Raw genomic sequence first — 13,973 nt, forward strand, 5'->3', positions numbered from 1 at the left:
AAATCACAGTCAAATTATTCTGACAAAATACATAGCGGAAGCGAAAAGAAAACCGGACGCGTCCATATGGCCTTCACGCATCCTTCCTGCCTCTCGTCGGTCTGCCCCTCGCTGTACCCCTACCTGAAAAGTTAAAGAAGAGAAAGGGTGAGTATAAACATACCCAGTAAGGGACCCACTACTGGGCCCGTTAGGGGACAACAGTTAACTTCCTATTCGGGGGTACCCTACATGTCAGTCTAGTGCTCCCGAAGGATGCACATATCAGTCTAGTGCTCCCGAAGGATGCACATATCAGTCTAGTGCCCCCGAAGGATGCACATATCAGTCTAGTGCTCCCGAAGGACGCACATATCAGTCTAGTGCTCCCGAAGGACGCACATATCAGTCTAGTGCTCCCGAAGGATGCACATATCAGTCTTGTGCTCCCGAAGGATGCACATATCAGTCTAGTGCTCCCGAAGGATGCACATATCCGTAAGGCACACTACCCCATAGATGAAGCTAACCGTTACCCCTCAGTCCAAACTAAACTGTCTACATCAATCACATCCCAACGGCATTCATATCACAGTCCCGCCATAGGCTTTATCGGTCAGATAGTATAAGTTTAAACATCTACACCCTCAGTTGTTATATGCATTTCCGATTCACACACCAATAGGGAAGACCCTAGGTCCAATCGACTAACCAACCAAAACCGGACTCACGGTCCATCCCCGTCCAAATTCCATGAACCATATCCAAACCGGTGTTTACTACATACTGAACCATAACTTCAAGGTCCATCAACATAAAATCTCAATCCACAATTATCAGTCACAGTATATTCACATCAGACAGCATATAATATCAGTATTTAACAGCCAACACGCATACAGTTATTCAGTACAGTCACTAACGTGTAATTCCCTGTGAATTACTACGTTTTCAGCCTGGACTCGGGGTCCAGTAGTAGGAAAACCCTTACCTGAAACTCGGTTATGCTCCTCGATCGAAATCCACGCTCGACAGATCTACCCAAGGAAAGGAAGCTATCTCCAATCAGGTCTGCCGCGGAACCCGAGAACTTAAGCGTCAACTCTGTACTACCTTCAAGGGAGAAAAGTAAGGCCACATCTTAATCCAACATTCAAACTCGAATCGGACGAGGTAACTTTAGGGAATTCATCAAAACAACCCTTACCGAAGACTCACCGTGAACCGAAGTGGAGGAAGGAAGGCTTAGGTGGCTCGGCTCACTCGGCTCAGCTCGGCTCGGCTCGGCTCGGCTCGGCTCGGCTCGGCTCGGCTTGGTTCGGCTCGCGGCTCGGCTCACTCGGCTCGCGGCTCGACTTGGTTCGGCTGGCGGCTCGGCTCACTCGGCTCGCGGCTCGGCTTGGTTCGGCTCGCGGCTCGGCTCGCGGCTCGGCTCACTCGGCTCGCGGCTCGGCTTGGTTCGGCTCGCGGCTCGGCTCGCGGCTCGCTCGGCTTAGGGCTCGGCTCGGACAAGGATGGCGGCTCGGGTACGGCTCGGACTGGAAACGGGTTCGGGTCGGGTCAGCTTGGAACCGGGTCGGGTTGGACGAAAACGGCAGCCACGGTTTTATTTCTCTCTTCCGGCGACGGCGGCGTTCGATGGGGGCGTGCCGCGGCTGGGTAGAGTCCGTCGACCGGTTCCGTTTTTACCCGACAGCGGACGACGGCTTGACGGCAGAAGTTGGGACGATCTGAAGTCGAGGGGAGATCCGAAAATAGGGGCCGCGGCGGTCGGACAATGAAGCTGGAGAGTTGACGGTGTAGACGGAGGCGAACGACCACCACGGAGACGGAGATGGAGATGTGCGCGAACGGAAGGGAAAAGAGAAAAGGAAAACGACGGCGGCGGCGATGTCGGAAGAAGAAGAAGGAGGAGGAGGAGCGGCGGCGCGGGGGAGAGAAACGAAAATGGATTGAGGGGTAGCCGCGCGTTTTTAGGGTTTGGTTTTCTTTTAAAAAAAAGTTTATTATATATATATATATATATAATTCTTAATAATTATATAACATTAATAATTTAAATTATATAATAATATATATATTAAATATAAATAATAATAATAATAATAAAGTAATAATAATAATATATTAATAATATTAATATTAAATAAATAACAATTTATTATATTTCTATAATATTAATTAATAATAATAATTATAATATTAATATTATAACAAATAAAATAAATATTAATAATAATAATATAATTAATGTTATATTATTATTATATCACTTGCACTTTACATAAAACGAGAAAAATTTTACCTTAAATTTTCGGAGCGTTACATTCTCATTCTAAATTTTCAATTATCTCATATCCCTTCAAATTCTAGCAGCAAAACTATATTAAAGTATGGAACACGTACCGACCTTAGCTAAAAATGAGATCATCAACTCACCATCATAATGAATTTTTTGCTTTCCAAATAACTAGTAAGACACAATTTTCCTTCCAATAAATGGGGTTCTTGAGCTAACCTAGACGCTTAATGACACATAGCAAATGTCCGAACAGAATTGAGAAAGTTGGTGCGCTCGCTCAGCCAGCCAAGATGGAAATCCGACTAAGTAGACTCATCAACACGACAATCCAGTTAGAAAGTGTCAAAACTATGGAGTTCAATTTGTCAACCCTAGATTATTGAACAAAATTTCTTCTCCAAAATACAAACAAGAACAAAATCAGTACAACGAATCATTATAAAATTAAAGTTCTAGATGTTAATTAAGGGAATCAAATTAATATCAAAAGCTGGAGAAGTCAACATCTAATTGTAACATTAAAAAAAAACAACGAATTAAAACAACAAAGGAAAACGCAAACGAAATCATACAACAATTAATAAAGGAAAAGAAACAGGGGGGAAATGAAGAGAGAGTGAAGTGGGATTCATCGCCGATGGAGTAGATCTCCTTACTGGCCTTCTGGTTGAACCAATAATAATCAACTTTGTTTATAATCTGATCCATTTGGAGCTTTCAACTTAACGAAAAAAGCAGTAGAAAGCTTAGAGAGAGATGAAGTTGTATCGTCTTCCTCTCCACGCGTTCTTCTGTACAAATTTTCTAAAATAAAAAATTGAAATAGGGAAATCGAATTAGGAAGGATCTGCGAGAAAAGGGAGATTGGGGAAATTTGAAACCAATGAAAAAAAGGGATTTGGGGTTGAGAAAGGTAACGCGAAAAACCTAAAAATAAGGAGGGGCTTTTTCGCGCTACCGATATTTCATCTTCCGCCTTTTTTTTCCTTTTATTTTTATAGCCTAAATATTAAAAAGTTATGGTTAGATGCTATTAAAAGTCACATTTGTTGTAGTGGTATGAAATTCCAACTAAAAATAAACTTATCTCAAAATTGTAATTAATAAAAAAAAAAACATATTAATGACCATAAAACTTGATCTCTTTAATAATATGGACCAAACATATGTGACAAAAGAAACTCACAACTTGAATAATAATGTGATATTGTCGCAAAATTTCTTCTACACATTAGGATTAAAAATAATGTGATATTGTAGCAAAATTTCTTCTACACACTAGGATTAAAAATAATTAAATGTAAGACATAAATAATTATGTGAACAAACACAAAAATTAGATGAATTTTATTGATCTCGTTGTTGAAAATAATGATGAAAGAAGACCGGTCCGATACATAACATAAAACCTTTATATAAAGAAGCAACCAATTGGATGACAAAAATGAAAGAGACGAGGGTCAAGGAATTTAGATTTTCCTCTCTGAAATGTTAATTATCCAGATAATTTATACTTGATCCGACCATTTTCCACGTCCTAACTTTAATTTCATGGTCAATTACGAATGCCTAGTTTGTCGCTGATTTTATCTGCAAAACAGACAAATAAAAAATCAAGTTAATACACACATAAAAAGAAAAAGATCAATAAGTTGGGAGAATTAAACAACTAAATTTTCCTTAAATTTTGACATGAGTTCTCATTCTAAATTTTCAATTATCTCATATCCCTTCAAATTCTAGCAGCAAAACTATATTAAAGTATGGAACACGTACCGACCTTACCTTACAAAACTCACTAATTTCCATAATAAAAGTGAAGTTTGCCTCGCAACTAAAATTGACCGCACACAAAAAAAATTATTTATCGTCTTGGTTAAAAAAAAACATTTCTCCAAAGATTCAAGACAATACCAACAACTTCCTTTTTCATGCAATCTTTATCACATGTAGAATGACACGATGTGTTGGCACTGTCTTTTGCAATGCATGCTTTCGCGCAGGTTTCTACACATGATTTGAATTGAGGCATTACGTTGGATATTTCGCTCTGCAACAACTTAGATCTCATCTCAATCTCAGTGTCCCTTTCAGCTGTCATGTCTGCCCTAGAGAATTGCAGTGATCCCACCACAACAACAATGCACATAAAGAAAACAACCGTACTAGTTTTTGCCATTTTTTAGTTTTAGCTTTTAGTAAGCCTATTTTTTTCCTTATGGGTTGATCGTATGAGGAAAGCGAGAGAACACCATTTTATAGCAATTTTAGTTGTTAAATTTAGATCATTGAGCGAAAACTAGGGTTTTCTCTCTCTATACATATTTGTAACAAGTGGTGAATATTTGTTTGTCCTCTAAATACAAGTTTGGGAAGAATGGGTCTTGATTGCAAATAAAATGGTTGTGTTGACTAAAAATGATGTCTCAAAGGAGAATATGTAGAAAACAAAATTAAAACATATAACTCAAAGTTCTTGATATTAATTTTATGATTTCAAGAACAAATAAGTGATGAAAACATTCCTTTTGCCTTTTCCATAATGTGGTTAATAAGTGATGGAAAATTAATTTACTTATAAATATTTACTTTTCACCTTCTTAACATCATTTTCATATTTTGAATTATTTTTTATTTACTAATTTAATTTGATATGCATTTACTCTTGGATGTCTCAAATTGATTCCTTCCTTTTATTAGATTTTATTTAGGGAAAATGATCATTTTGATCTCAAGTTCTGAAAAATATGTATGTTTGGTTACTGAATTTTGAAAGTGTACTTTTTTAGTCTCTAGGTTTATAAGAATGAGTTTATTTGAGTGAGATAATGATTATGGTTGCAACCAAGTGATGGCAAAGAATAATAATGCAATATCCTAGTAGGAAGAAAATGAGAGAGAAGCCAAAGTATGAGAGTTATAGGGTATTTATTCATAATTATAAATTGCAAGGGGAGAGGGGGCTTTCGTTAAAAAGGAGAGAGAGAAACCCCGATTTCGGGTATGTATCTTTAAATTTGAAACCTAATTAAACAACATACGTCAAATAATAAATCTTAATACCAAGAATTAGCATAAAACAAAAGCAAGAAAGAGATGATTATAATATTTGATTAACTATTTTTGGTATAGATCATCTCTCAATGAATTACTTTTAAAACAAAAATATGAAAATCAATCTAAAATACAGGCAGACCTCTGGTCGTCCTATGTCTTGCAATAACCCATCTTCTTGTATTCCCCTCTTAGCTTTTGATCCTAATATATTATTGAAGAGATGTCTTCGATAATGATACATTTTTTTTAATTATTATTTCATAAAGTTATTAATTCTTGAAGGCAGTGACTTCGGAGGGGAGAAAAAGAAAGCCAATTATTTTTGTTAGAGATCATAGGGGGAAAATTATTGTTGTTTTATTTATTTATTTATTTTATAAAACCTCCAGCCCCATCCTAATCTAATTTTTTTCCAATCATATTGTGTTTTATTTAAATTGTCTATAATAACCATTTGATATATATATATATATATATATATATATATATATATATATATATATATATATATATATATATAGAATATTTAGCAGTATAATATTTATGCTGTATAAAAGAAAAAAAAAAGAAAAGAAAAAAAGAGAAAAGAAAGAAAGAAGAGAATGTTAAGAGAGAGTACATGAGTCAATTATATTAAAAGTAGCATAGCTTAAACCCCCTAATTAATTATCGAGGGCATTAATATGATATAACTTTGACAGAAAATAAAATTCAATGAAGCATCTCAGTCATCTTCATCACAAACACTCAGGAAATTCAACATATAACAACATGAAAACCCACACATTATTTTATTTAAATAGATTAACTTGGTTTCCAAAGCTTAGTTGATCTTGCAATTCTCATCAATAATCCCAATTTCTTTTGCTGTGAAGCCCATCAGATTCAGATATTCTGGCCAACACTCATGTTCTGTATTCTTAATTGCATGGCAGCAGTTCAAACTTATTTTCCATTTATGCCGATTTCGAAATATAGCTCGAATATCATCGATACATTTACCCAGTTGAGGCAGAGATCTCAAACAATCGAAGGCACCATCCAACTTAATTCGTGCTGCAGGGCTCACTTCCGCATCACCTCGGCTTGCTTCTACCGTGGATGAGAAAACCATTGCTAAAAGAAAAAGAACACAGAATTTTGTAAGAAGAGTCATGGTGGGAAAGAAATTCGAGAAGGAAACAATTAAAGCTTATGTCTATGTATTGTGTCATTGGGGGTTTATATAGGGGAGTATTTGGTTTAGATTCTATATATATTTACCAAACAAAAGAGAGGGAAGAGTAGTAATTTTGCAAAGATTGAAAGAAAGAAATGGACGTGGACATGGACGAAATAACATCCCTCGTGAGTATTCTTCCACTAACTTCCCATATGCGTGATGGGGAGAGATATGTTAGGCAAGAAATTGAAAAAAAAAAAATAAGAGAAATTCATCTTCAGCAGTTCACATCATCCCCTTCCACCAAACAGAAAAACTAAAGAAGAAAAAGAACAGAGAACCCCTGTGTTTATTTATTTTATTTTATTTACCTTTTACAGGACCAAGAATAGAGGAAGGGCATGGCCTTGCCGCTGAGAATAGCGAGCCGATCCAAAACATCTGAGACCCAAAACGACATGCCGTTGGAAATAGTAGAAGAAGCGTACCTTTGAGACGAGGAGGGTGGTTGGGGAAGGGAAGGATTTCGAGGAAATGGGGTTGTTCCAGACGGCCGTTTCTGGAGATGGAGAGTCACGGCGATGGTGGTCTCTGTCTTTCTCTTCCATGGTTATGGCTGAGAGCGGCAGTTGTTCAGTAGAAGAAGAATAAGAAGAAGAACAGTCATTTACGGGGAAGAGTTGAGATTTTTGGGGAATTGAAAGAATCTTAGAAATTTGACTTTTTAGAAAAGGGTAAAGGAGGAAAAATGACTTTTAATTAATGATTTTGGATTAACGTGATAGGAATAAGATTTTACATGCTTATATTATTATATCTTTACAAAACAAAGTAATTTGTGCAAATTTTTTTTTTGTTCATCCAATTTTTTGAATTGTAAGTTTTTCTCAAACAATTAGTGGAGTTTATAGGACTCGAGAAGATAACTTAGTAAAGAAAACAACGACGACAACCACAACAACAACGATAAGATTTTCTCTATCCCTCGTTCTTTCTCTCTCTATTTTAGAGAAAAGAAAAGAAGGGTTAAGAGTTAGAGATTTAAAAAATAATAATGATGATAATCACGATCAATAGCACAAACATTTTACTTATGTTTCTTTATTTCTCTCTATTTTCTAATGAGAAGAAAATGGTTCAAATGTTTTTTTTAAGAAAAGAATAATTAAATAAAAGGAAAGTGGCAAAAGAAAATAGTAAGTTTTTCCTTACACATTTTTGTTTTAAAAAAATGAGAATAAGAAACTTTATAAAAAAAGGAACAAAAAATAAGAATTCAAATTCCGAAAGAAATTATTTGTTATATGCGGTGCCAATCCTTGGGAGTAGGTTGTTGAGGATAAAGAAAAAAAAAGACACGTTCAGAGGTACAAGAAATGTCCTTTGCGTATAGTTGTTGCTAGAATCTCCGTGTCAACAATTGGTTTATTTATTTTGATGGTTTATTTAGTTATTCGTCCAGCCCCATACCCTAATCTAATTTTTCCAATCATACTGTGTTTTATATAAATTGTCTATAATAATCATTTGATATATGCATGTGTCCTAAATTCTAAATAATACAATACCTAAGTGAACAAAATTATATATAAGTATAAGGTTATTCCATTCCACTAATCGAAGAAAATTTATAAATATAATATTATTTTGTAGAAAACAAATACAAGCTAAGAATATTTATATTATTGAAATAAAAATGAGGAAGAATGAAAACAATCATGATTAGAATAGAATGGAAATTTAAAAACAAAAATATGAAATTAAAAAATTAAACAAAAACACATAAATATTCAGAGTTAAAAATGGAAATTTCTCCCTTGATATATTCTTCACCAATTTCCTAATTTTCTCGACCCATCTCCCAGTTTTCTCTTTATTTTTTTCCATCCAAACACAATTTTTCTATCATCTCGACAAACATTGTTTTTTTCACTTTACAGTATCAAATTCCAATTAAAAATAAACTTATCTCAAAATTGTAATTAATAAAAACAATAAAACATATTAATGACCATAAAACTTGATCTCTTTAATGATATATCAAACACTGCAGACAAAGATGGAACAAACATATGTGACAAAATAAACTCACAACTTGAATAATAATGTGATATTGTCGCAAAATTTCTTCTACACATTAGGATTAAAAATAATTAAATGTAAGACATAAATAAATATGTGAACAAACACAAAGTTAGATGACTTTTATTGATCCGTTGTTGAAAATAATGATGAAAAAGACCACAACGATACATAACATAAAACCTTTGTATAAAGAAGCAACCAATTGGATGACAAAAACGAAAGACAGGGTCAAGGAATTTAATTGGATTTTCCTATCTGAAATATTAATTATCCAAATAATTTATACTTGATCTGACCATTTTCCACGTCCCAACTTTAATTTCATGGTCAATTACGAATGCCTAGTTTGTCGCTGATTTTATCTGCAAAACAGACGAATAAAAAATCGAAGTTAACACACAAATAAAAAGAAAACGATCAATAAGTTGGGAGAAATAAACAACTAAATTTTCGTTAAATTTTGACATGAGTTTTCATTCTAAAATTTCAATTGTGTCATATCCCTTCAAATTCTAGCGTCAAAACTATATTAAAGTATGGAACACCTACCGACCTTACCTTACTAAAACTCACTAATTTCCATAACAAAAGTGAAGTTTGCCTCGCAACTAAAATTGACCGCACACAAAAAAACTATTTATCGTCTTGATTAAAAAAAAAACATATCTTCAAAGATTCAAGACGATACCAACAACTTCCTTTTTCATGCAATCTTTATCACATGTAGAATGACACGATGTGTTGGCACCGTCTTTTGCGATGCATGCTTTCTCACAGGTTTCCACACATGATTTGAATTGAGGCATTACGCTGGATATTTCGCTCTGCAACAACTTAGATCTCATCTCAATCTCAGTGTCCCTGTCAGCAGTCATGTCTGCCCTAGAGAATTGCAGTGATCCCACCACAACAACAATGCATATAAAGAAAACTACCGTACTGGTTTTTGCCATTTTTTAGTTTTAGCTTTTAGTAAGCCTATTTTTTTCCTTATGGGTTGATCGTATGAGCTGGAAAGCGAGAGAACACCATTTTATAGCAAATTTAGTTGTTAAATTTAGATCATTGAGCGAAAACTAGGGTTTTCTCTCTCTATACATATTTGTAACAAGTGGTGAATATTTGTTTGTCCTTTAAACACAAGTTTGGGAAGAATGGGCCTTGATTGCAAATAAAATGGTTGGGTTGACTAAAAATTATGTCTCAAAGGAGAATATGTAGAAAATGAAAACATATACAGCTTAGCGTGTGTAACTCAAAGTTCTCGATGTTAATTTTATGATTTCAAGAATAAATAAGTGATGAAAACATTCCTTTTATGAACGCCTATATAGTTAAAAGAAGTCCTTGTGCCTTTTCCATAATGTGATTAATAAGTGATGGAAAATTAATTTACTTATAAATATTTACTTTTCACCTTCTTAACATCATTTTCATTTTTTGAATTTTATTTTTATTATTTACTAATTTAATTTGATGTTCATTTACTCTTGGATGCCTCAAATTGATTCCTTCCTTTTATTAGATTTTGTTTAAGGAAAATGATCATTTTGATCTCAAGTTCTGAAAAATATGTGTGTTTGGTTACTGAATTTTGAAAGTGTACTTTTTTAGTCTCTAGGTTTATAAGAATGAGTTTATTTGATCCCGAGTTTTCAAAATGTACCTTTTCGATCCCATGTTTTTTAAAATATGTTTAAAAGGTCCCTCAAATAACTATATAATTTTATTTTAATTAATTATATAACATTTTCAATTAAATAAATTATTTCTAAAAATCATATCATCTCTAAAACTATTTTTTTCTAATTTTATATATCATATAATTTTTTTTTAAAAAAAAAGTACTTCTTTGACCTTTTAAACTTATTTTTAAGATCAGATGGAAAAGATATACATTTTGAAAATCTAGGGACCAAATTGGTCTATTTTTATAAACTTAAGAATAAAAAATGTACATTTTTAAAACTTTTGGACTAAAAGCATAAATTTATCAAAATAAAATGGTTGTGTTGACTAAAAATGATATATCAAAGGAGAATATATAGAAAATGAAAACATCAATAGCTTAGCGTGTGTAACTCACAACTATGAAGTTCTCGATATTAATTTTATGATTTGAAGAAGAAATAAGTGATGGAAACATTCCTTTTATGAACTCATATATATTTAAAAGAAGTCCCCGAGTCTTTTCCATAATGTGGTTAATTAGCCTTACCAAACAATAAAATTATACTAAGTATTTTGAAATAGTCTTATGCTGTAAAAAAGTAAAGTAAAGAAAAGAATGAATGAATGAAGGTGTGAATAGAGAGCGCATGAGTCAATTCTAGAATTTAAACGGCCATGACAAATATAATCATAAACATAGCTCAAAACCATCTTAGTATTGAGGGCATTAATATAATTTAAATTTGACCGAAATAAAATACAATCAAGTTACTGTTTTGTTTTAGGTAATTAACCAGAATTCATTATGAAGGATGTTAATGACAAACGCGGGGTTGAGTGAGATAATGATTATGGTTGCAACCAAGTGATGGCAAAGAATAATAATGCAGTAGCCAGTAGGAAGAAAATGAGAGAGAAGCCAAAGTATGAGAGTTATAGGGTATTTACTCATAATTATAAATTGCAAGGGAGAGGGGGATTTCGTTAAAAAGGAGAGCGAGAAACCCCGATTTCGAGTATGTATCTTTAAATTTGAAACCTAACTAAACAACATGCTTCAAATAATAATATATCAAACACTGCAGACAAAGATTGAACAAACATATGTGACAAAATAAACTCACAACTTGAATAATAATGTGACATTGTCGCAAAATTTCTTCTACACATTAGGATTAAAAATAATTAAATGTAAGACATAAATAATTATGTGAACAAACACAAAAATTAGATGAATTTTATTGATCTTGTTGTTGAAAATAATGATGAAAGAAGACGGCAACGATACATAACATAAAACCTTTGTATAAAGAAGCAACCAATTGGATGACAAAAATGAAAGAGAGGGTCAAGGAATTTAATTAGATTTTCCTATCTAAAATATTAGTTATCACAACAACAACGATAAGATTTTCTCTATCCCTCGTTCTTTCTCTTTATATTTTAGAGAAAAGAAATGAAGGGTTAAGAGTTGAGATTTAAAAAAATATTATTAATGATAATCACGATCAATAAAACAAACATTTTACTTATGTTTCTTTATTTCTCTATATTTTCTAATGAGAAAAAAATGGTTAAAATATTTTTTTCAAGAAAAGAATAATTATGGTATTAAAATATTTTGTATAAAATAAATTGATTTTTTTTAAAATGATAGATATACTCATTAATGGTTTTTATTTTTCCTTTTTATAAAAGATTAAAAATAACAATTATTATAAAATTTTATATTATTATTAAATTTTTACTCTTTAAAATATAAAAATCTTAGCCGTTATTACTATTACTCCATCAATTTACAACAAATACTACTCTCTAAGAAACAATACTCTAAGACACGTTCAGAGGTACAAGAAATGTCCTTTGCGTACAGTTGTTGCTAGAATCTCCGTGTCACCAATTGGTTTATTTATTTTGATGGTTTATTTAGTTATTCGTCCAGCCCATACCATAATCTAATTTTTCCAATCATACTGTGTTTTATATAAATTGTCTATAATAATCATTTGATATATGCATGTGTCCTAAATTCTAAATAATACAATACCTAAGTGAACAAAATTATATATAAGTATAAGGTTATTCCATTCCACTAATTGAAGAAAATTTAGAAATATAAATTATTTTGTAGAAAACAAATACAAGCTAAGAATATTTATATTATTGAAATAAAAATAGAGGAAGAATGAAAACAATCATGATTAGAATAGAATGGAATGGAAATTTAAAAACAGAAATATGAAATTAAAAAATTAAACAACAACACATAAACATTCAGAGTTAAAAATGGAAATTTCTTCCTTGATATATTCTTCACTAATTTCCTAATTTTCTCGACCCATCTCCCAATTTTCCCTTTATTTTTTTTTTTCCATCCAAAGACAATTTTTCTATCATATCGACAAACATTGTATTTTTCACTTTACAGTTGAAATTCCAATTAAAAATAAACTTATCTCAAAATTGTAATTAATAAAAACAATAAAACATATTAATGACCATAAAACTTGATCTCTTTAACAATATATCAAACACTGCAGACAAAGATGGAACAAACATATGTGACAAAAGAAACTCACAACTTGAATAATAATGTGATATTGTCGCAAAATTTCTTCTACACATTAAGAATTAAAAATAATGTGATAATGTCGCAAAATTTCTTCTACACATTAAGATTAAAAATAATTAAATGTAAGACATAAATAATTATGTGAAAAACCACAAAAATTAGATGAATTTTATCGATCTCATTGTTGAAAATAATGATGAAAGAAGACCGCAACGATACATAACATAAAACCTTTGTATCAGGAAGCAACCAATTGGATGACAAAAATGAAAGAGAGGGTCAAGGAATTTAGATTTTCCACTCTTAAATGTTAATTATCCAAATAATTTATACTTGATCCGACTATTTTCCACGTCCCAACTTTAAATTCATGGTCAATTACGAATGCCTAGTTTGTCGCTGATTTTATCTGCAAAACAGACGAATAAAAAATCAAGTTAATACACGCACAAAAAGAAAAAGATCAATAAGTTGGGAGAAATAAACAACTAAATTTTCCTTAAATTTTGACATGAGTTCTCATTCTAAATTTTCAATTGCCTCATATCCCTTCAAATTCTAGCATCAAAACTATCTTAAAGTATGGAACACGTACCGACCTTACCTTACTAAAACTCACTAATTTCCATAATAAAAGTGAAGTTTGCCTCGCAACTAAAATTGACCGCACACAAAAAATTATTTATCGTCTTGGTTTAAAAAAAAAAAACATATCTCCAAAGATTGAAGACAATACCAACAACTTCCTTTTTCATGCAATCTTTATCACATGTAGAATGACACGATGTCTTGGCACTGTCTTTTCCGATGCATGCTTTCTCGCAGGCTTCTACACATGATTTGAATTTAGGCATTACGCTGGATATTTCGCTCTGCAACATCTTAGATCTAATCTAAATCTCAGTGTCCCTGTCAGCAGTCATGTCTGCCTTAGAGAATTGCAGTGATCCCACCACAACAATAATGCACATAAAGAAAACAACCGTACTGGTTTTTTGCCATTTTTTAGTTTTAGCTTTTAGTAAGCCTATTTTTTTTCCTTATTGCTTGATCGTATGAGGAAAGCGAGAGAACACCATTTTATAGCAATTTCAGTTTTTAAATTTCGATCATTGAGCGAAAAGTACGGGTTTCTCTCTTTATAC

General features: G+C 32.5%; 2 protein-coding genes across 2 annotated transcripts in view; both read right to left on the reverse strand.

The window, feature by feature from the left end:
• Positions 1-58: 58 nt before the first annotated feature.
• Positions 59-13,973, reverse strand: part of LOC127150183 (uncharacterized) — a 45,270-nt gene continuing 31,355 nt past the window's right edge. Inside the window, exon 2 of the mRNA XM_051087237.1 lies at positions 59-123. Within this exon, the coding sequence (XP_050943194.1) occupies positions 74-123 (50 nt within the window). The 3' untranslated portion in view covers positions 59-73. The remainder of the gene's footprint in view (positions 124-13,973) is intronic.
• LOC127150181 (egg cell-secreted protein 1.2-like) lies at positions 5,942-7,124 on the reverse strand. Its single transcript, XM_051087234.1, has 2 exons — positions 6,872-7,124; positions 5,942-6,454 (listed from the first exon to the last, which is right to left on the reverse strand). Exons 1-2 carry the CDS (start codon positions 6,939-6,941, stop codon positions 6,162-6,164), a joined length of 363 nt encoding a protein of 120 aa, XP_050943191.1. The 5' UTR covers positions 6,942-7,124; the 3' UTR covers positions 5,942-6,161.

Source organism: Cucumis melo, chromosome 7 (assembly GCF_025177605.1).
Source record: "Cucumis melo cultivar AY chromosome 7, USDA_Cmelo_AY_1.0, whole genome shotgun sequence".
NCBI lineage: Eukaryota > Viridiplantae > Streptophyta > Magnoliopsida > Cucurbitales > Cucurbitaceae > Cucumis > Cucumis melo.